Genomic DNA, 27,691 nt, shown 5'->3' on the forward strand with positions numbered 1-27,691 from the left:
CCCATGCCTTTTTTTAATGTGCTAAACTTTAAAATTTGATGTTTTTTTAAAAGAGGAATCTCTTGTGAGGCTCTAGGGCCAGACTACCTGCCTTGAATCCTGTCACTGCCGCTAGCTGGCTGTGTAATCTTACACAAGTTAGATTTTTGTGTATATACTTTTGTGAAGTACTGATAATACCAATACCTATCTTATGTGTTGAAGACTTAATGAATTAATAATACATATAAAGCACTCAGAACAATGTCTGGAACACAGTAAGTTAGCTAATGCTATCGTATTATTTTACTATATTTTCAAGGTGAGTATATATACAGTTTGAAGAGGAAAGGACCCCAGGTACTTATTGAGAACTAATTCAGTAACTAGAAAAATATATATGGCCCAACTGGCGTGGCTCAGTGGTTGAGCGTCGACCTATGAACCAGGTCAAGGTTCGATTCTCGGTCAGGGCACATGACCAGGTTGTGGGCTCGATCCCCAGTGTGGGGCGTGGGGGAGGCAGCCAATTGATGATTCTCTCTCATCCTTGATGTTTCTCTTTCCCTCTCTCTTCTTCTCTCTGCAATCAATAAAAATATATTTAAATATATATATTTTTAAAAACTACACCATCCTTTTTAAAAACATATTTTTAAAAACTGTTGAGGTAATTACTTTTGGTTCTAAATTTTGACCAGATTCGAAGATATTTATTAAAAGAAACATGTTCTGTATCATGATTTTATCCTTAGAGGAACTAAGCCCTTACATTTTTAAAACTTATACTTTTCTAAGTCCGCCATTCAGAAGTAGGTGTTAACACTTGACTTCAGGATTTCGGGTTAAGAATAGTTGCCCATAATGGAAAAATCCCTTAGCACTTTCTGCATACAATTATCATAAAGGCACAAAGAGAACCAATACAGGGAACATACGAATTGACTGAAGACTGCTGGTGTATAAACACATTCGTGTTATTACTGAAGAATAGGACCTTCAGTTATTTCAAGTGGAAAATGCTATCTGTTAATACAGAACAACCTCAGCAGCAGTAACACAACTTAGGAAGCTGTATTCTGCAAAGCAGTGTTTGAATTTTGGCACTGCACAGACCAAGGTTCAAATCCCAGGAGTGGCACTTCTGAGCTGTGTGCCTTAGGCCAAATTACATAATCTCGGAGTTTGTTTCCTTATCCTGTCTGGCAATGATGATTGTAAAGTAGGATATATTTACCTCACAGAGTTAATCTCAATTCTAAACATGATAAACAAACACCACTATGATTAATTTATTCTTCTGTTTCCTCATTTTATAGGTAAGACCGTATTGAGGCACAGAATAAGTTGTTTACTGAGAGTGCTTAAAAGACTCTTGATTTAAGTATGCAAGCTAGGGAGAGAAAATATGCACTAAATGCCAATGGCTCTATTGAGAAGGATGGTAATTTACTAAATACCATCCTATAACTAACTTCCTGATAAATGCCATTCCCTATCAGACAGCTGGTGAGCCTACTGATGAAAAAGTGCAAAATAAGTGCAATTTATGTGATAAAAAGTAACATCTTAGATTTATGTAATACTTTATGCTTGATCAACTGCTATGTCTAATGTCATTTAATTTGATCACAACAGCCGTATATTTTAAGACCTACTTTTTAGTGATAGGAGTAATAAGAAATTTCAGAAAAAAAAAAAAAATACCGGCTGGGTGGCTCAGTTGGTTGGAGCCTTATCCTGTGCACCAAAAGGGTGGAGGTTTGATTCCTGGTCAGAACACATACCTACGTTGCAGGTTTGATCCCTGGTTGGGGCACGTACAAAAGGCAACTGATCGATGTTTCTTTCTCACACTGATGTTTCTCCCTCTCTCAAAGTAATTAAGACTTATCCTGGGGTGAGAATTAAAAAAATTTTTAAGGTATGGAAAAAGGAAAATCATAACTAATTAATGAATTTGCTTATAAGTTCTCAACTTGTAATAAAAGTCCACGTGTCCCTTAACTGTACCTATCACAGATAGTAAAGGTTAAATTAGAATTTGAAAACAATAGTTACTTTGCTAGAAAGAAAAAGCCTGCTAGGATTTGTTGCAGAAAATGTAAATAAATAATAAAAATGTAAAAGTAAACACTATATGGTAAACAAATAAAAGACAGCCACTATTTGAGGCTAATAAGTTTTCAAAAAACTTCTTTATTCCTTATAACTTCAATTAAATGTTTTTAATTTTACAAATCTAGACCAATACCTTCCCTCCAACCCTGCTTGTCCTCCTCTCTTGCAATCAATGGAGACAGTAGAAAAGAAATCCACAAAACCATTTTCAAAAATTTCAATGGAAGACTACTGCTTTTGCCATTTATAACGTTTAAATGGCTTCTAAAATATACCACTGGCTGTACATAACTTTTGCATGGTGATGGGGCCATGGTGTATTGTTTGGTCTGGGCAACTGCATCCCTGCTGCCGCATTATCCCACAGCACACACACCCTTACGTTCATAACCCACCACTGCAAACCGACAGGCCAATACTCTTCAGCCTCCCCATCTTTAAAGCCGCTTGACCTAGTGCAGTGTCTTGTCCACTCACGCTTTCACGTGGCAAAAGCCTGCAGCTGGTTCCTGACTGCTGCCCTCTCCGTTCTGACCGACCTTGCATACTGTGGCCAGACTAATCTTCAAGAGGTTCTGCATTGGTACTGTTCCCCACTGATAATGTGACATTTAAATTAATGGTTCATTCCTATCTGCCACACACTTGGTTCTTTCATTTAGTCACTTCACGGAGGCAAAGTTCATCACAACGCAATGTGCAATGAAGACAAATTTCCCATGAAAACTACGATTTTTATTTTAAAATATATTTTTATTGATTTTAGAAAGGAAGGGGAAAGAAAGATAGAAACATTAAAGATGAGAGAATCATTGATCGGCTGACTCCTGCACGCCCCACTCTGGGGATCAAGCCTGCAACCCGGGCATGTGCCCTGACAGGGAATCGAATGGTGACCTCCTCGTTCATAGGCCAACGCTCAACCACTGAGCTACGCTAGCCGGGCTGTGAACACTAAGATTTAAAAGGCATTTAAAATTTTTCTCCCATACTCCAAGTACAATGTATTAACTCACAGCACCACCTACCTTTCACTAAAAGGCTAGGAAACTAGGTTTACTTTTAGCATAATGCCCAAATGGCTGACCTGTACAAAGTAGAATGTAATTAGGCTCAAAATGCAAAGAAGAAAAAATATCTAAAAACACAAGTTCCATATGGCACTAAATAAAAAATAATTATACCAGTACACATACATTTCCTAGTAATGTTCCAAACCCAGGAGTCTGGCCAGCAACATACTAAGAATTTCAATCTGACACGGAACAGTCAGTGTACAGACTGTGCCTGTAAGAGTTAACTAGAGCTGCAATCAGGGAGATGAGGGCTGCTGTGACATAACTCTAATATTCACTGCTATTTTCCTGCCCAAGTGGTAACTGGGACGTGTGGTTTTCCTTAGAAGTCTTCTCAGTATTTTAGTCAGGTTCCCTGTTTAAATGAGAAAAAGGATGACGAGGGATAAAGTCTCACTTTTCTATCCTCTCGCAGTGATGCCTATCAGTACCCAAATCTACATAAAACGCGGAAGAGGCTGCGCGGGCAGCACACTCTACAATGACCCAAACCAACTACACCACGGTCCTTTCTCAAGTCCTTTCTAACATGTAAAATACAACGGACATTTTTACATTTTCTCACATCCTACTGCACAATACAAACCTGATTAAAATGCACTGAGAAACATTTTGTGTTCAAATCAACACTAATTGAAAATGTTTGGTTAGGAAACATTTAGTGCTTGGTTAGTGCTTGTGAAGTGATTCTTTGACTTCACACTGAAATGGGATTCTTTTTTCTACAGAAACGACAATTTCCTTACACAAACCTAAGCAATACAGAAATATTAGTCAGCATAAATGAGTATTTGTACCAACAGCTGAGAAGTCAGTCAAACCATGAGAAGCAACTGATTACATGAAAAGCTTGGTTGTGATGTTCATGAACGGAAATGTCTTAAGTTACATAGCATTTCTCCTGTGCAGGTCACAATAACCCCGTAAGGCAGGCTGGGGTGAGGACCAACGTCCGTGTCCCCCACAGGGAAACAGATGCATTGAGGTTTATGCACCTCAGCCCGGGAAAACAGAGCACCAGGCCAAGGGGCATTATGGCGGTCTAGTGCTCTATTCCTTAGATATGAAAATTAGAAAAAGCACACAAACCAAAACAATTTCAGTTAAAACTGACTGAAAAGAATTGAAAATATAAAAGTTATTTTAAAAGGAGCACTTGGCCACAACCTTCCAACGGAGGAATCAGATTAAGCGTTTTCTTAGCACAGGGCTGGGGCTCTAATTATCTTGGAAGGCTCTTTTCTTAGAGCGTGAGGAGTGCAGCATGTCACACCTCACAGCAGCAGACACTACCAGGAGCCTTTCTGTGATTGCACAGTCAAATCACCATCCGATTTTGGTGGGACTATCTTGCCAGTTAAGAGTTGTTAAAAGAAAGAAACTCTTCTAACTTTATGATAATTAGTGAAAGTTTCATATCATCAATGGAGTAACAAGGATAGTTCTCACCTGCTTTGTACGCCTTCTTCTCTACCCTCTTTGCATTTCCCCCACAGAAAATCCATTATTTTCCTAATGCATTAGTTTTAAATGCTTCCTTTCTTCCTGTAGAGTCCCTTTGAGCTGTACCAGGGAAATTACTAATCTACTTCACGGTTTCTCTAAACTTCTGTGTCCTAACATGCAGAATACAATGGACATTTTTACATTTTCTCACATCCTACTGCACAATACAAACCTGATTAAAATGCACTAAGAAACATTTTGTGTTCAAATCAACACTAATTTAAAATGTTTGGTTAGGAAACAGCGTAATTTATTTTAATATACTGCAATTTAATATGAAGGTGAGCAGTTATTTCTGAGGTTTAGATATTTAAACTATAGTTTATCATTGAAACAAGCAGATTTTTGGGGTCTTTCTCCTTCATTTTTGATTTTTTAATTCTTCCTTTTAAGAAGTTCACAGTGTCACAGGAGTAAAAAACAAGACTGGTAGAAAGCACTCCAAAACATATGGCTTTATATACATAAAAAATTCAATAATGTTGCCACAACCCCTAATACAATGTGATCTGTATTTACCACTACCCAGAATAAACGTCTGTACATATTAATTGTTCAAGTATATCTAGAGCAGTGCTTGTCAAAGTGAGGTCCCACTGCTAACTTGATGGGTGTTTCTTTGAAGACCACATCCAATGTCAATACAATTAAATATAATTGGAACAATTTCTTGAATATGCTCTAAAGAGCCAAACGTAACTTAATTTACATTTAGTTTAACACCCCCTTTGTACAGCACCAACGTTAAAAATGGCTCTAACTAAATGTTCTCTTTCTTTTATTAGTTACAGTTTGTTATTTCTACAACATTAAGCCCACACTGAACTCTTGTGAAACTTTTACCTTAAATAAATAAACACTTCATCCACTTCACACTTAAATACCTCATTTTTTCCGTATAGTACATGTTTCTGGGTAACAGTTCTATCTTTGAGAACTAGGCAAGTCGGATAGGGTTCTCTAGGTTAGCTTTAAAACTTTCAAGAAACCTGATGGCTAGCTCGTCATCGACTACTCGGCCGTCACTCGACATGGTGACCCTGATGAGCTGCTGCTGCTGCAGTTTGTCATTCCCCTCTTCATCCTGAGTGAGCCTCAGCACAGATCGGAATCGCCCCACGGCCAAGATGCAGGCCTGAGGAGGGTTGATCACCGCAGTGAACTCATCGATGCCAAACATCCCCAAGTTGGAAATGCTAGAGGAAACAAAAAGTTCTGAAGGTGGCATGTCGTCAATCAAAGAAGACTTTCCCCGAGCACACATTTTCACTTTAAAACTGTCATTCACAGATAAACTGATTGTATACATAGAAAATCTAAGACTCTACAGATAAACCAGTCAGATTAGTAAGTGAATTTCGCTAAGTCACTAGATAAAAGGTCAATATAAAAATTCATTTTATATTTATATACAAGTTGCTATAATTGGAAAATAAAATTTAAGAACAATACCATATACAATAATATAAAAAATATCAAGGAGCCTGGCCAATGTGGCTCAGTGGTTGAGCACTGACTCATGAACCAGGAGGTCATGGTTCAATTCCCTCGATTCCCGGTCAGGGCACATGCCTGGGTTGCAGGCTTGATCCCCAGTGTGGGTTGTGCAGGAGGCAGCCAATCAATGATTCTCTCTCATCATTGATGTTTCTATCTCTGTCTTCTTCTCCCTTCCCCTCTGATATCAATTAAAATATATTAAAATAGTTGAGGTTAATAAATCTATTGTATTTATATATATTTTTAAATATCAAAAACAAACTCCAGATGTCACTCTATGAACATTTGAATGAGTTAACTAGCTAACCCTAAAGGGTTTCTACTAGCTTTGATACAAAAGTTTGTCTGAATATTTTCACACACTCTGTTATCTAAATATAGTATGTGATATTTAGCTTAAATTTTTAAAAACTTTCAGAAAATAAATAAAACAGGTGACATCTGTTTGATGCGACTGATAATTAAGAGTTTAAATTTTACCTGAAAGATCCTCCTTGGTATTCTTCAGGTAACAATTTCCCATCTCTTGCTTTCTTTGAGAGAGCCTGAGAAAAATGCAAAACATGTTAAACAACACTGTATTATGCACAGTGCAGGGTATTTGTCACTTGAAATATATGGACAGGGTACAGTCTCATCTCTGAGATGCTTTGCTTTCACTTTATAAGATGGATATGTAATTTTCTCTAAAGTCAATTTTAAAATGAACAAGATAGGACACAGTCTAAAGAAGCTAAAGATGTGAATAAAAACTCTAGAAAAAGCACTTTCCTTGAAAAATGGTGCACCACTACTACACAAAATGTTTCGGTGTTTTCCATTTTGTCTATAAAACGTTTTTCTTATATTAGAAGAAGACATTCTTGTCAATGTAATATTTTAAATAAACTATGCAATGGCAACAAACCTGCAACCAACATACCAGTTTTCATCTTTCACTTTTTTTCCTCTTTTTTAATCCATAACACGTATGTAATTTCAGACAGTTGTTAAAAAAGACCCAAACTTTATATTTCACTTCCCCATATTAGAAGCATCTTTCTTGTTGCCAAGTCTTTATAAATGATTTTCCAATGTCTGTTTTTCTAAACACTGCATCTGCCAGAATTTACTTAGTCATTTCCCCAGTGGCATCATTTGGTTCACTGGTTTCTTTTGAATGATTTCATATAAATTCTCAGAAGTGGAATTACTAAGCCCCAAAAAGTGGACATTACTGGTTCTTCATCCTACAGCTGAAGCATTTCCTGGATGAGCTAGTCTGACACCCCACAAAGAATATAAGGATGTAGTAATGTTATATCACTCCTGACAATACTGAGTTCTAAAAACTTTCTTACAGAGGGAAAGACAGATGACACCCTGGGAGTGAGTTTAAGAAGTCCTTAAATTTTCCTCTACTTGCACTTGCAGTTAACTGCACTTCTTTTTAAGTTTTACTTTTCAATGCTTCCGAAGCAAGGACACAGAGGCTCAGTCATTCCATATAAAAAAATTAATAATGAATTTACTTTATGAGGAGAAGGGTTGATAAAATAAATCCTGGGCTTACCTAATGGTCTGTATTATATGACTAACATAAGTACAATCACCATTAATAACTGTTTAATTTGAAACTATAAATGATTTCCACTTTGAAAAATAAAACATCCTTTAAAAATCTAAAAATAATCTCAACGTAGTACTGTGACTTAATGCAATTGAAACAACCACAGATTGATTTTCTCTGGATACAGTTACTAATGAAGCTATCTGAAACCAAAATGAAAACTCAAGAGAGAGACTCAGACTGTGCAGTCCGTGGAGTGTCAGAGGCGGAGAGAACGACCTGCAGAAGTGCTTTTCCTGCCTGAAGCAATACAACTGTTCACATGACCTGCACAGACACATGTCATGTGGACCTTGAGAGGCATTTCTTTAGAGGCAGATGATTTCCACATGAGTTACTGCACTAACACAAATAAAAAGCATATCCATTTTAAAAACTAGGCTGCAAGCACGCATAATACACTTAAAAAAAAAAAATCTCTGTACACTCTGAAGACATCAGCAGGATATTCCTATCAGTGAACTCTAAGAACCTAAAATAAAAATAGACTCTGAGGAGGATTGATGGTTCTAAAAATTCCTAAAGAATTCTCACTGGATTTTCCTGGTAGTGTGAAAATATGAACTTAAAGTCAAAGCTGGTAACAACTCTAAGCAGACAGCTATAACAATATAATACAAGATGGCCAGCAAACATTTCTAAAATATATCACATGCCTTACTAATTCATTCAAAAATTATACTGGGTACTGATGCGAAGTAAACTTTACCTCTGCCTTTAAAAACTACTATAATTAATGAAGAACTGAGAACAGTGTGGGATGATCTAAGGTTTGTTACTATATTCCTCTATTCAGGAAATACAAATTTGAACTTGGCCAAAACATGCCTTTAGCAGCACACACTGGCATCCTTGGGATTACTGAGGGTCAAGAAGTAAATACTTAGTGCAGGTGTTCTTAACCTAGGGTCCATGATGCATTTCCAAGGGCCTACAAACTCCTTGGAAAATTACTTTGACTCTTAAATTGGCCAAATTAACACCACCTCTCAATTACAAAATACAGTTGCATTTTTATCTATAAGAACACACTCTACAAATCTTTTCAAAGAGGAGTGGAGAAAGGCTTTAAAATGACAATTCTACTAAGGTCACCGTTATTTATATCTAACTCTGAGATTCAAAGGCATGTTTTTTAAACCAGATTGCCTTGTATTCATTTATTTATTTGGGCAAGTAGGTACACACACACACACACACACACACACACACACACACAGCATCAGCTTCCCAAAGAAATCTTATCTTCTACTTTTTAATCCCTCTCATAACTTGTTCTACCACTAAACACAACTGGTCCTTGGTAAACAAAACAAAACAAAACAAACGAACCTGAAATTGTCAATGCTGACACTATGATATTTCTGATCAAAAACAGAAATTATTGAGGCTGTCAAAGCTGATCTACTGCCTGTGTTCCTGCTTGTTCAATGTAATATTTTTCATGAAATCAGATTCTTCTACATTAGAGCTACAGAACTGCTTCTGAAGAAAACCCAGGAAAAATGAAGTACTTTTGTTTTTAGAATACCAAGCACTTTTAGTGGTCTCAATTCTAAAAAGAAAATGAGTAAACTTTTAAGAATAAAATGATGTTAATAGTGAGGCCTATCTATTACCATGTTTTTAGAAATATAGTTTCAGCTTTAACTATCTAAACTATCATCTTTGAAGCTGAATTCTAGACTTCGGGAAGTAAATAATTCATCTATAACTTGAATACAACTGACCCTACTTTATCTGCATGTTATTTCTGAAATTTTGAATGTTAAATGTTCTTAAAATGGGTCATATCTGCGCCCTGGCCAGGTGGCTCAGTTGGTTGGAGCATTGTCCCGTACATCAAAAGGCTGTGAGTTAAATTCCCTACCAGGGCACATACCTAGGCTGCAAGTTCAATCTCCAGTTGGGGCACATAAGGGAGGCAACCAATCGATGTTTCTCTCTTATCGATGTCTCTCTCTCTCTCTCTCCACCCTCCTTCCCTCCCTCCCTCTTTCCCTAAAATCAATAAAAACATATCTTCAGGTGAGGATTAAAAAATAATAAGTAAATAAAATAAATAAATGGATCATATCTGGATTAAAAACTTAAATTCCATATACACAAATGACAATCACTTGGAAATACACAGACACAACTGCATATACAAATATAAATAATTACATATAGATATATGTATATCAACCATAGAGTGGCCAGATCACATCAATGCTTTATCAGGAAGTAAAATCCAACATTCTGAAAGCACAGTATTTAAGGCCTACCTTCACAGAGTCAGCAATTTCCTGTATGCCCTTGGCCGCAGCGTCTTTTATGATTGGTGTAATTAAACCTCTATCTGTTGCCACAGCCACTGAAATATCAATAAAGGGCAGTTGCTTTGGGCCCTCTCCATCCCAGCTTACATTAACACTTGGCATTTGCTAGAAATCAGAAACAAAAATACATGTTACTAATAACGAAGCAGCTTCAGACCAAGGTGAGTAGAAAAATAACTAAATTATTATGCTCACTGAAAAGTGAATATAGCTAGACAGAAGGAAATAAAAATTTGCTTTAAAAAATGGTTTGGATCTCTGTGTTAAATACCTTTTATATCCGGGATGAACAATTAAACATACCATCTTTTCTGAAACAAGCTTGAGGAAATTCTGATGTTGTACACATTTTGATCCCTTTATATCATGGTTTAAAAAAGGCTCCCTTTGTTAAACCTGATTGCTATAAAGTATTTAATGTTTGGTGTAGTTCCTGCCCCAACATTTGACCAACATGACCTTGAGAAGGTAGACAGGGAAGAGGGGTGGTGACATTCATCCACTCATTCCTGAGGTACTAAGGAAGTCTGATTTTCTAGCATAGCCCTGGGAGGTACCAGCAGGCCATTCATAAATGACTTCCTTATTTAAGAGAGATTTTCTAGCTTCATAAACATATGATATGTCCTACATGTGAGCATGTCTATATTTAATATACATACAATACACTGAGGCTGAAAAACCAGATGAAATGGTTAAATACTTGGAAACAATGTGAACTGATATGTTGTCAAGTATCATAGCAGAAAATGATGCTGAAAAATAGACATAAAAAACAAATTTCTCTTCTCAAAAATTCTTTGCTTTCTACAGAATAAGATCCATATCTCTCTTCTGTAATGTAAACATAGCCATCCACAACACTATTTCTCCTACCTACTTAATCTTACTTCTGACCACTCCCCTAAGATGAATTTCCCAGGTCCCTCAGGCCCCGCCCTGCCATGCTGAGCTCATTTTCATTTCTTCACTCTTCACTTCATCTTCTGAGGCTTGGTTCACTCATTCAACAATGCCATTAAGTCAAAATAAACAAGGAAGTCCCAACCTCTTAGAAGATTTAAAATTCTTTAAAGATAATCTACACTAATAAAAGAGAAACATGCAAATTAACCTTACTCCGCTACACCCACCAGCCAATCAGGAGCGAGTATGCAAATTAACCCAACAAAGATGGCCACAGCCACAGAGCTGGAGAGAGCAGGAGGCTTGGGTTGCCCCCGGCAATGGAGGAAGCCAAGCTTCCCGCCTGCCCTGGCCTCCGCTCAAGGCTACAAAGTTTCAATTATAGAAGATAAATAAATCCCTGATACCTGCTTCCAGCCGGCCCTGGCCTCCGCTCAAGGAGGCGCTGAAAAAAATAAAAGAAAAAGAAAAAAAAGAAGGGTCTGGGAGCTTTGGTCACTGGGGGGGGGAGGCATGGCCAGCCTAAAAACGGCCATCAGCCCCTCACTCAGGCTGGTCAGGCACCCCAGCGGGACCCCCCCCCCCCACCCTGAAGGGGCTGTGGCCAGCCTGAAAATAGCCCTCAGCCCCTCACCCAGGCTGGCCACACCCCCATGGGGTGAGGGTCCCCACTGGGGGGCTTGGCCAGCCTGCAAACAGCCATCAGTTCCTCACCCAGGCTGGCCAGGCACCCCAGGACCCCCACCCTGAAGGGGCTGTGGCCAGCTTGAAAACAGCCCTTGGCCCCTCACCCAGGCTGGCCACACACCCCCAGCAGGGACCCTAACCCCATGGGGGCATGGCCGGCCTGCAAATCACCACAGGCCCCTCGCCCAGGCTGCCCCATGTCCCAAGGGAACCCCCACCCTGATCTGGGACACCCTTCAGGGCAAACCAGCTGGCCCCGACCTGGGCACCAGGCCTCTATCTATACTAATAAAAGGGTAATATGCTAATTAGACTGGGAGACCTTCCAGGAGACCTTCCGGACATTCTCCTGGACAAAGCCATGATGGCGGGGCCGAGGTAGAGGCAGTTAAAGGCCAAGAGGGGAGGGCAGTTGTGGGTGATCAGGCCAGGATGGGATGGCAGTTGTGGGTGATCAGGCTGGTGGGGGGCAGGGCTGTTGGGGGTAAGCAGACCAGCAGGGGGGCCAGTGGGGGCGAGCAGGCTGGCAGGGGAGGCAGTTGGGAGCGAGCACACTGGTACGGGGGGCAGTTGGGGGTGATCAGGCTGGCGGGGGGGGGGGGCATTTGGGGATGAGTAGGTCGGCAGGCAGAGTGGTTAGGGGCAATCAGGCAGGCAGGTGAGCATTTAGGAGCCAGCAGTCCCGGATTGTGAGAGGGATCCCAGATTGGAGAGGGTGCAGGCTGGCCTGAGGGACACCACCCCCCATGCACGAATTTCGTGCACCAGGCCTCTAGTGGTAAAATAAAAGAGGAAAAAACCACCCTCCACTTGGCAAATAAATTTAATTAGGAAGCTATTGTGACAAAAACCTATGGGACATAAGTTGTACTCAAAGGAAAATTTATAAATCTAAATAATCTTACTAATAAAAGATAATTATAATGAATTACATTCAAGTTTTCTAAGAAAATATCTCTTATCAAAATAAACCTGAGGAAGTGAAGGAATACAAAATAAAATAATAAAAAAGGAGTGACTGTAAGTATGCAAAAGCGAGACAATTCAGAACACTCCCAGGCATTTCAGACATTAACATAATTATAAGCAAATTTAAGTGACTCTAGGCTAATAAGTTTGGGAATTTAGATGAAATCAATGATTTTCTGAGAATATACACACTTCTAAGACTGATTCAAGAAAAAGCTGAAAATTAAACAGCTCAATAATTATGGGGGGGGGGCGGTGAGAAAGTTGGCAATGCTCCCTCTTCAAAACAGAACTCAGATATTTTTACTGGTGAATGCTATACATCTTCAAGAAATAAAAAGCTTCACAATATTAAAAGAATCACAGAGAAAGGGAAGGAAAAAAAGCGCCCAAATCCATTTTGATGAATCCATTTATTTAAAAAAAGAAAGAAAAAGCCTGAAAAAGCTAGCACAAAATTTAAATTACAATTACTATGGCTCCTGATACAAAATTATGAAATGAAATTAACAAATAGCTAATGACCACTCAAGGAGGGCGAGAATAACTCACACTTAGAAAATCATTAATAATTCAAAATATTATTTGGTCAAAGACATGAACACTTTGACATGAACAGCTGAACAAGCATGCCTATAAATTCTCAATTATTTAACTGTTCAAGAAATAAAAATACATTCTTTGTAAATGTACCTTCAATATAGCACCTACTAAGCAGTGTACAGAAAAGCAGCCTCATTCCACAAAGAAGGCATGACAGGAGATGGTGCTGAGCAGCTAGTCAGGAAGCCTGGGTTTCAGATTGACATCGCTGGTCAGACAGACCACCTACCTTCTTGCCACTCCACCGGAACACTATTGGGCTTCTGAAACTTAATACACATGGTCCAGACACAAACTCGAGATTCCCTGCTGCAAACGGACTCCTCTCCCATTTTCCCAGTCTTAGTACATGGGAAACTCCATGCCTCTGTCTGGAATCATCTTCTAGCTCACACCCACTTGGCTCCCTCCCTCTCTTCTTGCAGGCTTTGTCTCATTACCACCTTGCTAGAGAGGCCTTGCTTTTGAAAACAACACCCCTAGTTATTTTGCTCTCTATTTCACCTGAGCACTTTCACTATCTGACATTTAGCATTTGCTTGTCTCTTCCAACCAGAACGTAAGCCCCATGAGAACAGAAAATATGTAGGCTTTTGTTCAACACCATATTTCTAATGCCTGGGATGTATTTAGCACAAGAAAGGGGGTAAATTAGTATTCGTTCAATAAATGGTCATTATTCTGCTATAATTAATTAGTTGTAAGCCCTTTTGATTCTGTTTCTTCATTTGTAAAACTGAGGAAGATTAAATGATAGAATGATTTTAGCAATAAAATTATAAAGTGCTTGTGATTTAAAAATAAGAGTTCTATTTTTCTATAAAAATCCAAAGATGTGAGATTACTTTAGAAGTCAAAATTATTGGGATTTGCTACTTACTTTAAGAGTAACAGCTGCTGCCTTGATGATAAAATCATTTACTGACACTTTAATGTCATCTGAAAGAAAAACAAGCATTATTAAAATTAACGTTCATAATAAACTTTAACATTGACCATTAGGATTTCAAACTTGTAAATTACTACACTGACAAGCAATGGTAAAAAACATGACAGGTTTTGTTTGCTTATTCAATAAGATTCCACTGATTAGAAAAACTTGTATTATATGAGGTCCTGGATAAATAGTATTAACCATGAAATGTTTATTTCTGGGGCTTGATTATAATTATTTTAAATTGCTCAGATATAATACACAAGAACTTACAGAAAGAAAATCAACTCCTATGTCTCTAAAGAGACAAATGGTCTCTCTATGATGTGTATAAACAGGATGATTCATTTTTTTCTCATCCTTTTCAAATGTTCTTTTTCTGCATATGCTTTATAATATATTAACTATATTAGAACTGTGGTACACATAGTCACTTTATAAATATGTATCTGGGGGATATTCAAATTTTTTTTTACTAATGAGGTGTACAACAAAAATTTTAGACCACTGCGTTAGATAAGATCTGCTTTTAACTTAACAGAACAGGATACAGCAAATGCCAAAGATGAGGCAATGTTGGTGTGGGTCCTAGTGTAATAAGTAAAATGAGGTTTTCTATCCAGTTTTATGGTGAGTCCATTTGAATTAATGTCCTTCCAGTACACATGATGATTTTAAGATAAAGCTGAGGTCCTCTCCCTCCTCACAGAGCTGCTATAACTAAAGCATTTGATTTATACTCTTGCTTTCCCCAGTGGGTATGGAAGTGTTGGAAAATGTAAACTACACTTGATTCTTTATTGCAAGAGCTTCTAGAAGATCAAGATCTAGTCAATGATATGTGGCAGGAATCACAAATCCTGTTATTATAGTATCATGAAATTTTGTGTGAACAAGACCTCATTCCAAAGGCATGCTGAAGATTTCAGAAAGAGAGTAGATAAATTACCATAAACATAAATACTGCCAAACTGTCATGGTAACTGTCAGCTGCTCATTTAATTCATGGCTCTTCTAATTCAGATCTCCAGAAACATACAACATTTTGTTTCTTTAAAATCCCTTCAGGCATAGAAATAAAAATGGATTTCCAATGCTTACATGTCAGAATTTCCTAATGTACATAAGTGTAAAGATTCTTAGCAAAATTTCAGAAAATGGAATCAAGCAATTATGAAAACATTAATGATTAAATGAGTTTTATTCACTCATTACAAGTAATCACTCATATAAATAAGGTCGATTCAACATTTGAAAAGCAATAAAATTCACCATATTAATAGGCAGGAAAAGGAAACGTTATCTCAAAAGATGCACAAAAAGTATTTGACAAAATTCAACATCCATCCAAATGTGAATTTCAGTCCGAAAAAGGAAATCTATAAAATCCTACAGCTAATATTAAAGACTGAATACTTTCTCCCAAGATCAAGAATGAGGTGAGAATATCTGCTTTTACTACTCATATTTGTCATGCAATAGAGGTCCTCAACAGTGCAATAAGGCAAGAAAATGAAATAAGAGCCATACAAATTGGAAATAAATGATACATTATTTATGCTAAAAATTCTTATGTCTCAGCAACCTTAGCTTTAATTGATTTTTGGGAGAAACATTACAAATTTAATAACCTAAAATGCACTTTGAAAAAGAAATTAAAACTTGTATCAAGAAAAGTGATACATAAGACATATTTATAATCTAAAACATTCTTAGACCAGTTTTGAATTTTATATTGTCTAAAATGCTAAGGACAGCTTTATTTGGGTATCATATCAAAAAGTATGATTTATTCAATACTATGGAATAAATTTATTTCTTATAAGAAATAAACCAATTTTTTTAGCACTAATATATTCCAAGATGATGAAATTGAAATTAAAAGCTACACAATGTGCATTTTATAAATAAAGAATTTTATGATAGTTAGCATGTGTATTGCATTAAGTAAATTCAACTTTACTAACCTTTGACCAGACTTTGTCTAACTTTTAAAACAGCTCCAACGTCACAATCAGCAGTAGCATATGCATGAGGTACAGTACTTTTAGATTCAGTTAGCCTTTTGGCAATAACTCTTCGAATATTGCTAGCTGGGATTTCAGTGAATGTGCCCTGCAAAGGAATAGAAATCTGTCTATTAAACCATGAAAAATGAAAGGGGAAAAATAAATTTCATAACAGAAATCAGGTCCCAGTTACTTTTGATAATAATTAAAGATTAATATAGAAAAAGTACTATTAAAAATTCTTAGTGTCCTAGCCAGTTGGTTAGGATGTCTTCCTGTACACCATAAGGTGGCGGGCTCAATGCCTGGTCAGGGCATGTACAGGAGGCAATCCATCAATGTTTCTCTCACATTGAAGTCAGTCAGTCTCTCTCTCTCTCTCTCTCTCTCTCTCTCTCTCTCTCTCTCTCTCTTCCTTTCTCTAAGATTAAAAAAAAATTCTTAGTATAAGGAAAAATGTAAGAAACTTAAGGAGTGTAAAACTGTAGAAAAAACTTCACAGTATATGAGTGTAGAAGAAAATGGAAAAATTCAAGTTTCAGTTATGAATGGGACTTCTTATGTTACTATGTTTGAGATGATTTTAAAATATCTAACAAATCATGAATAATTCCTCATGGATGTGTGTGTGCATGCACATGTATAAACACACAAACATACATACCCCAGAGGTACCACCTATAAGCAATTTTTGTTATAAACATCATCTCTATATATATAAGGCTAATATGGGGAGTTCTACCAGGAGTTCAGTCGCTTGCTATGATGTGCGCTGACCACCAGGGGGCAGTGAATAATGAAGAAAGGCCCCAGCTGGCAGCCAGAAGGCCCCAATTGGCCCTGATTGCCAACCAGGCCTAGAGACCCTACCTGTGCATGAATTTCGTGCACTGGGCCTCTAGTTTCTTAATAATACTCAAAGCAGCCAATAAATCAACAAAACAACTAAAAGCAATTTTTATTTGTAAAAATGTCATAAAGTAGCCCTAGCTGGTTTGGCTCAGTAGATGGCAGGCACGTCAGCCTGAGGACTAAAGGGTCCCAGATTCAATTCCAGCCAGGGGCACATGCCTGGGTTGCGGGCTCAATCTCCAAAAGGGGGCGTGCAGGAGGCAGCCAATCAATGATTCTCTCTCATCACTGGTATTTCTATCTCTCTCTCTCTCTCTTACTCTCTCTACCTCTCTGAAAGCAATAAAAATATATTTAAAAAATGGCATGAAGTAGAAAAAGATAATCTAATATATTGGATAATCTATCAAATTATTTCTATTTCAGTTTGCTATTTTTTTTAAAAATATATTTTATTGATTTTTTACAGAGAGTAAGGGAGAGGGATAGAGAGTTAGAAACATCGATGAGAGAGAAACATCGATCAGCTGCCTCCTGCACACTCCCTACTGGGTATGTGCCCGCAACCAAGGCACATGCCCTTGACCGGAATCGAACCTGGGACCCTTGAGTCCGCAGGCCAACGCTCTAGCTACTGAGCCAAACCGGTCAGGGCAATTTGTTATTTTTTTAAAAATCACATGAATACCTTATATCCTAGAAATTCAAAATATGGAGTATGAATGAGATAATAAAATCTTCCCGTAACTTTATTGTCGCCTTTCCATTCTGTTCCTTGAACTTCTAACAAAAGCATGGGACTTTAAATTACATCTAATTCCTTCCTTGTCCTTTACATCATCCTGGGATTGGGTTACAATCACTTCAGGATAATAAGGAAGCTGATTTCCTTTTTAACAATTGCTCACTTAAAGAATTAAACATTTTAGGTTAATAAAATAATTAAACAGAATAAATGCTCTCTATATACTGTAAGAATTTGAAAGTGAGGTTTATCTAATTTGAATAACTTAGTTTTTAAAGAAATTAAGCTTTGATTACACATAAAATTTTTGTGTATGTAGTCATAAGTCACTAATGTACAGTAAAAAAAATCTGTTTCCTATGAAACTTGTACTATTTTCAATTCTTCTAAAATATTATATTAAAATATATCTCTCCGTTAGAAAAAGTAGCAAAGGTTTGTCTCTTTGTTTGCCTGTTAATATTTTAAGTGCCCATTCAATTTTAAATAAACCTGATTATTCTGCATTTCTTCTGATGGGAAGAAATGACATGAAACCTAAGAAAGAAAGAGAGAGGTAAAAATGGAGCAATTTGAAAACAAAAAGACGGTTACACTGCATATACTCAGAAGAAAACGTGATTACTCTAGTCTGCGTGTTCTTCATAGTGAGCCTATCAATTTCCTTAGTCAAAAATTAAAGCACGGCCACAAAAGGGAGCTAGTGTCAGCTACTAATTATTAGCTAAACAGGACATGAAAAGTGTCGGGACTACAGAGCAGGTACATGGTACTGAAGTTGTGGAACTTGTAGTAAATTTGAATAGAATCGTAATTCTGGTGTTCCTCCTGGAAGTCAGAACTGTACAAATAAGTTTGGTTTGTAATAGGAACTCTGCAAAACAAAGCACTTGGAGAGTTTTGCCTTTCTCACTTTAGCTGCTACTAAAATAGATCGCAAAAAAGTACTTGTAAAACATGCAGCAATGGTGCTTATTTCCTTTCCCACTTAAATCTGAAAAATAAAAATCTACTTAGATGACATTACCGCTACGTTAGGTTGTCCAGGAGTTGACACCGGTGGGACCATGGGCCGGGGATAAGATGGCGGGGCTGGGGCCTGTGTGGGCAAAGGTGCAGTGGGAGTTACTGGAGGGGCTGGGGTCGGTCTGGATTCCGTGATTTTGCCCGTCTGTTTCAACTGGACAAGCTTGACAGCATCCCTGGAGATAAGAGGGAATTAGATAATCATGATCAGCAACAAGAACTATAATAAAACCTTTAGAAAAATGGGAGATGTGGAGGGAAGATACAGAAATATATACATGTCAAGGCTAAAATGCAAAAGGAATTATTTGAGCTAGACAAATGAATCTTGTCTGCTGATTCATATTATTTGTCCAATCAGTACAATATTTGTACAGTTTCAAAAACCAAAGAATTAGAAATTTATTAACATACTGGTATAGATAATTATTTTAAAAAAGGAAATTAGTCTTTTCATTCCCGGGGTGGGGGGGAGGTATCATTTGGAATATGAGCAATTCATAAATTAAACCACACCCTCATTCTTTAAACTTGTGAAATAATTTTCACATTCAGAAATTATGAAGTTTATTGTGCTTATGACTTTCATTAGGATATTTACTAAATCACTGTTTAGTGCTAATTACATTGTTTATGGCCAGAAAATCACAGTACTATTAATTTTGCTCAACAGGCTATCAGCACAATCTAATGTAATGAACCTAACCTACAACATCATTTAGAATAAAAAACAGACTAGTAATAAACTTGCCATTGTATTACTGTGTAAAATAAAGGTATTTTGTTTTTAAAAAGGATATAGTGAGATTACTAAATATGTCAAGCCTTTGATTCTTATAAATAAGCATATTGCTTTAAAACATTATCTCAATTTAAAAATTTTAATGGTACTGCCAATAGAAATGTGGCACATATAACTACAGCAGCCTTTATTAGGTTTATATGCCTATTTGACTAATCTTTGTTTTTCCCACTAGAATAAATTTCAATAGATGAGGGACTGTCTATTCTAATACACTCTTGAAAGACAAAATTTAAATGGGAAGACATATCAGTGTTCTTGGAAGACTCAACATCATAAAGATGCCAGTTCTTTCTAAGTTAATTTAAAATGTGACACAATCCCAATACAAACACCGTGGTTCCCCTGCCACAGCCTGCCAGGGGGCTAGACGAATTGTTCAAAATTCATTTGGAAGAAAAAAAAAATTCATTTGGAAGAATTAAGAGTGTGGTATTAAAAAAATATAGACAAAATAGAAAAGAAAATCTAAAAAGAGACCCAACTGTATCTGGAAATTACTTTGATCATAGAAGTGAATAAAATCCAAACAGATAAGAATAAAACTGTTTTTAAAAGTAATTTCGGGAGAAACCAAGATGGCGGCATAGGTAAACACCTAAACTGCTGCCTCGCACAACAATTTTAAAACTACAACTAAAAGACAGAACGGACACCATCCAGAACCACAGGAAAGCAGGCTGAGTGAAAATTCTACAACTAGAAGGAAGGAGAAAAGCTCACAGAGAATTGGAGGTACGGCAAAGGGGCTTTGTGCGCGCAGAGAGGAAGGGCGGCTGAGAGCCTGGCTGACTTCCTCTGGCGGAAGGGGGAAGGAAGCCCCCGACCGCACTGAACCCCAGTTCTGACTGCACTGAACCCCAGTTCCGGGCGAACCCCTGGGGACCCACGCTCGTGTGGGGGGAGTCTGGACTCTCGGGCGGAGACTCCGGAGCCGGGGAAGGCGGAGGACTGAAAGCGCGCTCGCGCCAGTGCGCACAAGGGCTGCGGAGGGTGCCGCGGGGTCTGAAGGCGCACGCGGGCCAGTGCGCACAAAGGCTGCGGGGGTTGCCACAGGCTTTCCCTAGTGGAGGGGAGTCAGAGGATTCTGACTACACTGAGCCCCAGTTCTGACTGCAGTGAACCCCAGTTCCAGGCGAGCCCCTGGGGACCCACGCTCTTGTGGGGGGAGTCTGGACTCTCAGGCGGAGACTCGAGCTGGGGAAGGCGGAGGACTGAAAGCGCACATGCGCGCAAGGGCGGGGCTGACAGGAAGCCAAGACTGAGACTCCACCCCATCCAAGCTGAGCACAGAGGCTATTGCAATTTGGCAAGTCTAATCCTATAGGGCTGTCTCCAGCACCGGGCTTCTCCCAGCATAGACACAGCTGATCCTTACAGCCAACTGGCCCGGAGGTCAATTCTTCCCAGTGATACCAACAATAATAAAGACTTAATTACAACAAGGCTGTACACACAGTCCACAAAGGGGTGCACCAAGAGTGTCCACCTCAGGTTAACTGGGGAAGCAGACCCACTGGGCCATATTGGAAACCTAGCACAAATATCTACCTTACCAACTCAGGGAATCAGTGAAAAATGCGGGGTCAAAGAATCAGATCACAAATGAAAGAAATGGAGGAAAACAAACGACTGGATATAGAATTCAAAACCACCGTTATAAGACTTTTTAAGAATATCCTAGAAAAGGCCGATAAATATAACGAGACCCTCGAAGATATGAAAAAGGACCAACTAGAAATTAAACATACACTGACTGAAATAAAAAATATTATACAGAGACCCAGAAACAGAATAGAGGAACACAAGAATCAAGTCAAATAATTGAAATACAAAGAAGCAAAAAACACTCAACCGAAAAAGCAAAAAGCAAAAAAAAAAATCCAAAAAGTTGAAGATAATGTAAGAAGACTCTGGGACAACTTCAAGCGTACCAACATCAGAATTATGGGGGTGCCAGAAGAAGAGAGAGAGCAAGATACTGAAAACCTATTTGAAGAAATAATGACCGAAAACTTCCCCCACCTGGTGAAAGAAATAGACTTACAAGTCCAGGAAGCCCACAGAACCCCAAACAAAAGGAATCCAAAGAGGACCACACCAAGACACATCATAATTAAAATGCCAAGAGCAAAAGACAAAGAGAGAATATTAAAAGCAGCAAGAGAAAAACAGTTAATTACCTACAAGGGAGCACCCATACGACTGTCAGCTGACTTCTCAACAGAAACTATGCAGGCCAGACGGGAGTGGCAAGAAATTTTCAATGTGATGAATAGCAAGAACCTACAACCAAGATTACTCTACCCAGCAAAGCTATCATTCAGAATTGAAGGGCAGATAAAGAGCTTCACAGATAAGAAAAAGCTGAAGGAGTTCATCACCACCAAACCAGTATTATATGAAATGCTGAAAGGTATTCTTAAAGAAGAGGAAGAAGAAAAAAGTAAAGAGAAAAATTATGAACAACAAATACATATCTATCAACAAGCGAACCTAAAAATCAAGTGAATTTAAAAACCTGAGGAGCAGAATAATCTGGTGAATATAATAGAATCAGGGGCATAGAAAGGGAGTGGACTGATAATTCTCAGGGGGAAAGGGGTATGGGGGGTTCATGAAGAGAAAGGACAAAAATCATACACCTATGGATGAGGACAGTGGGGGGGAGGTAAGGGCAGAAGGTGGGGTGGGAAAGGGGTGGAGGGGAGCTATGGGGGGAAAAAGGAGAAATAATTGTAATAATCTGAATAAAGATTTATTTTAAAAAAAATAATAAAAGTAATTTCCATGTTTTAGAAATTTAAATGTGACTGCATTTTTTTCCCATACAAACATAAAACAACACAAAGTTTTACTCTCCTGAACTCTAATTTTCTGCATTTATCACCATTTCCAAGGATCTCGCTTAGTTACCAAATTAGAATTGTTCTTCAGCAATGCTGCAATTATTCAGAAAACCCTTGCATAGCATACAATTTTACTCAGACAAAGGCAATTAAAAACACAAAGGAACAGTGTACTTTCTATTAAATCATAACTTGAATAAGCTCTTCTTTAAATACTTTCAGAAAATAATGATCATGATAAGTAATGAAATTGGTTATTACGAAAAGCACACACATACTCTTTGGTGAAAATCCCCCGAGGGCCAGTGGCTGTGCCCTGGCTAGCATCCAGTTTGTGTTTTTCCAGAATATTACGGGCAGCTGGACTTAAACGGAGCCTAAGAAGAAAACATGAAGATTAGTGGGATCAGTTAACACTCATATTTGATTCAAATATATCCTAAAGTCAACGGTTTTTCTGATAATTAAAAAAACAGAAACATAAAGCTAAAATAGACAGCCACAGACAAATAAGTTAATCTGTACTAATCTGGTTTCTATTACTATCAACACATTTTCACACAAATTAAATTAGTTACTATTTCAAAATATTCTTTTAAGAAGAGTAAATATTCACAAGGAGAAGGCTTCTACTTTTCACGTGGTTCATTCAAATAAACACTCACTGCAATGTCCCCGGTGAGAGTTCCTTTTTGACAGGCACAGGAGTTGGTGGTCCTGGAGAGGGGCGAGGCACTGAGGGCTGTGAAGTGGCTGCTGGAGGACCTACATCTTTGGGAATTTCAACATGTTTCCAATCTTCTCCTTCTTCAACTAGCAAGCCAATTAGGGAACCTAGCCGTATATTTTTAGATCCTTCTTCAACCTATATTTTAAAAAGAAAATAACTGCAGAGATGGAAAGGCTCATGACCGCATGAATAAGCTTATTCCTTTGGATGTTGCTGTGCCAGTTAGAAAGATCAGTTAATATGAGCTAACATGTGCTTCCAAGAGAGCCTGACTCCCCTTCCCACTCACGACCTTCCTTTCCTTCCTTCCCCTACTAATAACTTCCTTTATCACTTTCCCCCTCCCAGTTACTAATGCTATTTCCTGCAATAAAGGAAAAATCTAGAATCTCCCCTCTTTCTGACAGCCTTTAAATATATAAGACATATTTATGACCATCTTCCTTCTGATGTCAATCAGTACAAATCCCAAACAAAAAAAACTGTGGTTATATATCTCAACTATTTGTCTTTCTCAGAGTTCTATACAATGGCTTAGGGAATTCTAAGAACCCATAAGAGATTAATTCCCGCAATAGGTCCTATTTACTTTACTAAAATTAATTCAATGAAAAATATTTTCAGTAAGCTTAATCTAGAGAAAAGAACATCTCACTGTATAGATAGAATTGGTTAACAACTCTGGTTAATGTTAAGTGTAGTTCCTACCTTTTTCTACATATCTATTTATAAACCTGAGAAATAAAACTGCATGAATTTTTTTTCTTTTTTCTTTCTTTTTTTTGTGTAAATATATTTTATTGATATTTTTACAGAGAGGAAGGGAGAGTGATAGAAAGCTAGAAACATCGATGAGAGAGAAACATCGATCAGCTGCCTCCTGCACACCCCCCACTGGGGATGTGCCCGCAGCCAAGGTACATGCCCTTGACCGGAATCGAACCCGGGACCCTTCAGTCCGCAGGCCGACACTCTATCCACTGAGCCAAACCGGTTTTGGCTGCATGAATTTTTTTATAAGTACATCAGAAACATGGTGGTGTCTCAACTAATCAAACACATTTTCACAGACAATGCCAATTAAAAGTGTAAGATTGAAGATAAAGCTTGAGATAAATATATTTTAAATGCTTCAGTAGCATTAATTTATTTTTTTAAATTCTTATTTTTAAAAAGTCCCTAGAGAACCTTCAAATGACAGTATTTTGTAAGTTCAGTAATAGAAGAAAATGGCATTCCTTTAACATTTTTTATTATTCCCTTTCAATTACTGTAAGTAAGGTTCATTTCAGATGTAATTTAATGAATAACTGAATGACAGGCTGCAGGATGTTCACTAATATAGTAATTATAAGTAAAAGCATAACTCCTAGAATGAGGCTGACATTTCTGAGAGATTCTAATTTTTATGCTGATTAGTATGTGCACTATTCCTTAAAGAATAGGGCGTAAGTCCCGGGAGTAAGGAAACTTTCTAATTTACTAATTACTGATGGAGAAGAAACAGAACAATGCTTTGATAAGGCAAAATATATATAAGAAATGGGTAAAACTCAGTAAGAACGTTTAAGGAACTGCAAGCTGTGGAAAAATACTAAGAAACCCAAGAACATTTTTTTTTAGTTCTTTGTCACATACTGAACAGTTTTACTTCTTTGGACTGCTCATTTGTCCATACTACATCAAAAAGATGAGTTAAGATTATTATTAGGTTATTTTTTGCATCTTCTAAAAATGTCTAATTATTTGCTTATGAATTGCTAAGAATCACAAAGTAAAATGACTAATATTCTTTAAAACTTGAAAAAAGCACTAAGTGATATAAAGTCCACTTGGTGTTAATTCCTATCAAAACTGAATCAGAAATAGGATCAATATCCAAGTGCAAAGAACAATATTCCAATGCAAATCATTTTTTAATAAATAGGAAAGTTGTATTGGAAAAATATCGATAGATTTCTAACATCTGAATCAGACACAATATTAAATCTAAAACTGACACCACATCTGTTTTATTTATACATCATATAAATGATTCCCATATATACTCTACCAATTGATACCTTCACAAGTAGGCAATAAGTATTTAGTATCATTTCAACATTTATCATATTTAAAAATCAAGTAACATTTATTTTTAACTACTCACATTTTTTCTTCCCATTAAAAAAATGACACCATTAAGCATGATACCCAAATATACCGGACAAGTGTATGCTACCACACAACTTGAATATGTAACAGAAGTTAAAATAATATCTATTAGAGTTCCATTTAAAGTCACTGAAATCACTAAGTGAAGTTCAGATCATTTCTCTGGCTTTCTTTATTCCCTGAGAAATAAGAGGACTTTTAGAAGTGTGCTAGCTTCCTGTAGACTAGTGTGCTTATGTTGTAGTTGGCAAATGTTTAAAATTGGCATAGACTCGGTAAAAGAAGAGGAAATAATGCTCTTTCCAAAGTGTTTAGAAACCGAACAAGGTGGCCTTTGTTACTGCTCCCTCTGGGTTAGCACTGGGACGGACTCCACTCCACCAGAGCGTTTGGAGTTCCAGGACACTTCACTCAGTTCTTTTTCCAGGCACCTGCTTACTGGATAAAATTCTCTCCTACTCCTGTGCCACTGATCTCTTAATGTGAAATGTAGGATTTTTATAGTTAGCCCTGATAAAACTGCTGATTAATACTGAAATATTGATCTGGAATCTGTCATTTAATGTATAAGCCTTCCCTTCCAGTCTTTTAGAGACTTCCTCAGTTTTCATACTGGCTCTGCTACTTGCTAGTTAGGTGACCTTAGAAAGTTGTCTCACCATGACTGTTTCTTCATCTGTAACGGGAATAATAATAGTAGCTACTCAGAGTTGTAATGAGGAATAAATGAGTTTGATATAAGACACAAAACAGTGCCAGACATCTAGTAACCACTACATAACTATACGAGATGTTATTATTAATACTACTATAGTGTTGGTATTTAAGTTTTTTTATTTTATTATTATTTTTAAAAATATATTTTTATTGATTTCAGAGAGGAAGGGAGAGGGACAGAGATAGAAAGATCAATGATGAGAGAGAATCATTGATCAGCTGCCTCCTGCATGCCTCAAACTGGGTATCGAGCCCACAACTGGGGCATGTGCCCTTGACTGGAATCGAACTCGGGACCCTTCAGTCTTCAGGTCAATGCTCTATCCACTGAGCAAAACCAGCTAGGGCTAGTTACCGATTTTTAAAACAAAAAAATATACTCAACATGGATAAAGACTGGACTTCAGAGGAGTGTCCGTTGGCAGAGGCTGGAAGAACTGAAGAGTAAAGAGCAACATATGAAACCAAAGTGGTAAGGCTTTTGACAAGCTATTTTTCCACAATACTCAGAGGCTGAATTCTGTCCCAAGCCATGAATCCCTGGAAAGGGCCTCTTTACCAGAGACATCTCCATAGGCTGCTATAAATCACCTGTAAATGTGCTCAGAACAGCCACCTACCCTCATCCATGTACCAAAGGATAGGAGGTGAAGTCAAGAGACACAATAACTTTAGCAGTATTTCTAACAGGGAAACTGTGTAAGGGGGTTCATTCCATTTAAGTTCTAGTAAATACAGTGTTTTGACTCTGATATTAAAAAATAATCAGTAAGTTAAGCAATTATGTAAATATTTTTCTGTTTAAAAGTAGAACACTTCAGAACCGCTAAGTGAGTACTGAGGAGCATGCACAGAGGTTAGTGGAGATGAGCTAAGTAACCTGACTGGCCTAATCGGTTTGAAAACTTAGTAAAGATTTTCCATGTGAATCATTATACAGCTTTCAATTGTTTTTATTCTTTAATATATACGGATTGACTTATATGCCAACGAACTTGGGTTTAAAAGGAAGATAACTAAGAAACACTGAGGCTGAAAACAAATCAATGACAAGGTAAACTGCAGAGGGGCAGAAGAGAGCCTCATCGTGTCTCTGGATAATGGTTTGTCTGGCATTCAAGTGCCAGGCTCTGTTCTAGCACAGGATTAACTCACTTAATGCTCCTAATAATCTTAGGAGGTTAAGTGCTATCGTTATTCCCATGTACAGATGAGGAAACTGAGGCATAACAATGTTAAGTACTCAAGATCACAAGGCTATCAGGTATTGGGCCAGGATTCAAACACTGTCTGACAGGAGAGATAGCATTTAAAAGGATCAGTACCAAATCTGTGAACTGCATACACATATAACAATAATCATATAGCAAGTCAGGACAGTGTTACCATTTTTAAAAACAAGCTTAAAAGAGAAGATATAAAGAGGATTATAATTGATTTCACTTTTAATTCGTGGGGAACACAGACTTATTTACCATGCCAATGTCATTTACCCATTTCAATTGGAAAATAGAACTCAGAATATCTTCCATTTAATAGAGTTTGCTCTGAGCTTTGAATTGAAAAGTTTTTTTTTATCAAACACCATTGATATAG

At 37.6% G+C, this 27,691-nt stretch overlaps 1 protein-coding gene across 1 annotated transcript in view; it reads right to left on the reverse strand.

Annotated features, from left to right (window-relative positions):
• Positions 1-2,159: 2,159 nt before the first annotated feature.
• The window catches only part of PDHX (pyruvate dehydrogenase complex component X), a 50,720-nt gene continuing 25,188 nt past the window's right edge, over positions 2,160-27,691 (reverse strand). Inside the window, exons 4-11 of the mRNA XM_080641762.1 lie at positions 23,160-23,359; positions 22,773-22,871; positions 18,845-19,019; positions 16,179-16,326; positions 14,158-14,216; positions 10,059-10,217; positions 6,663-6,727; positions 2,160-5,878 (exon numbers count right to left, since the gene is read on the reverse strand). Of these exons, the coding sequence (XP_080497888.1) occupies positions 5,620-5,878; positions 6,663-6,727; positions 10,059-10,217; positions 14,158-14,216; positions 16,179-16,326; positions 18,845-19,019; positions 22,773-22,871; positions 23,160-23,359 (1,164 nt within the window). The 3' untranslated portion in view covers positions 2,160-5,619. The remainder of the gene's footprint in view (positions 5,879-6,662; positions 6,728-10,058; positions 10,218-14,157; positions 14,217-16,178; positions 16,327-18,844; positions 19,020-22,772; positions 22,872-23,159; positions 23,360-27,691) is intronic.

This window comes from Plecotus auritus (genome assembly GCF_963455305.1).
Source record: "Plecotus auritus genome assembly, chromosome: 9".
Taxonomy (NCBI): Eukaryota; Metazoa; Chordata; class Mammalia; order Chiroptera; family Vespertilionidae; genus Plecotus; species Plecotus auritus.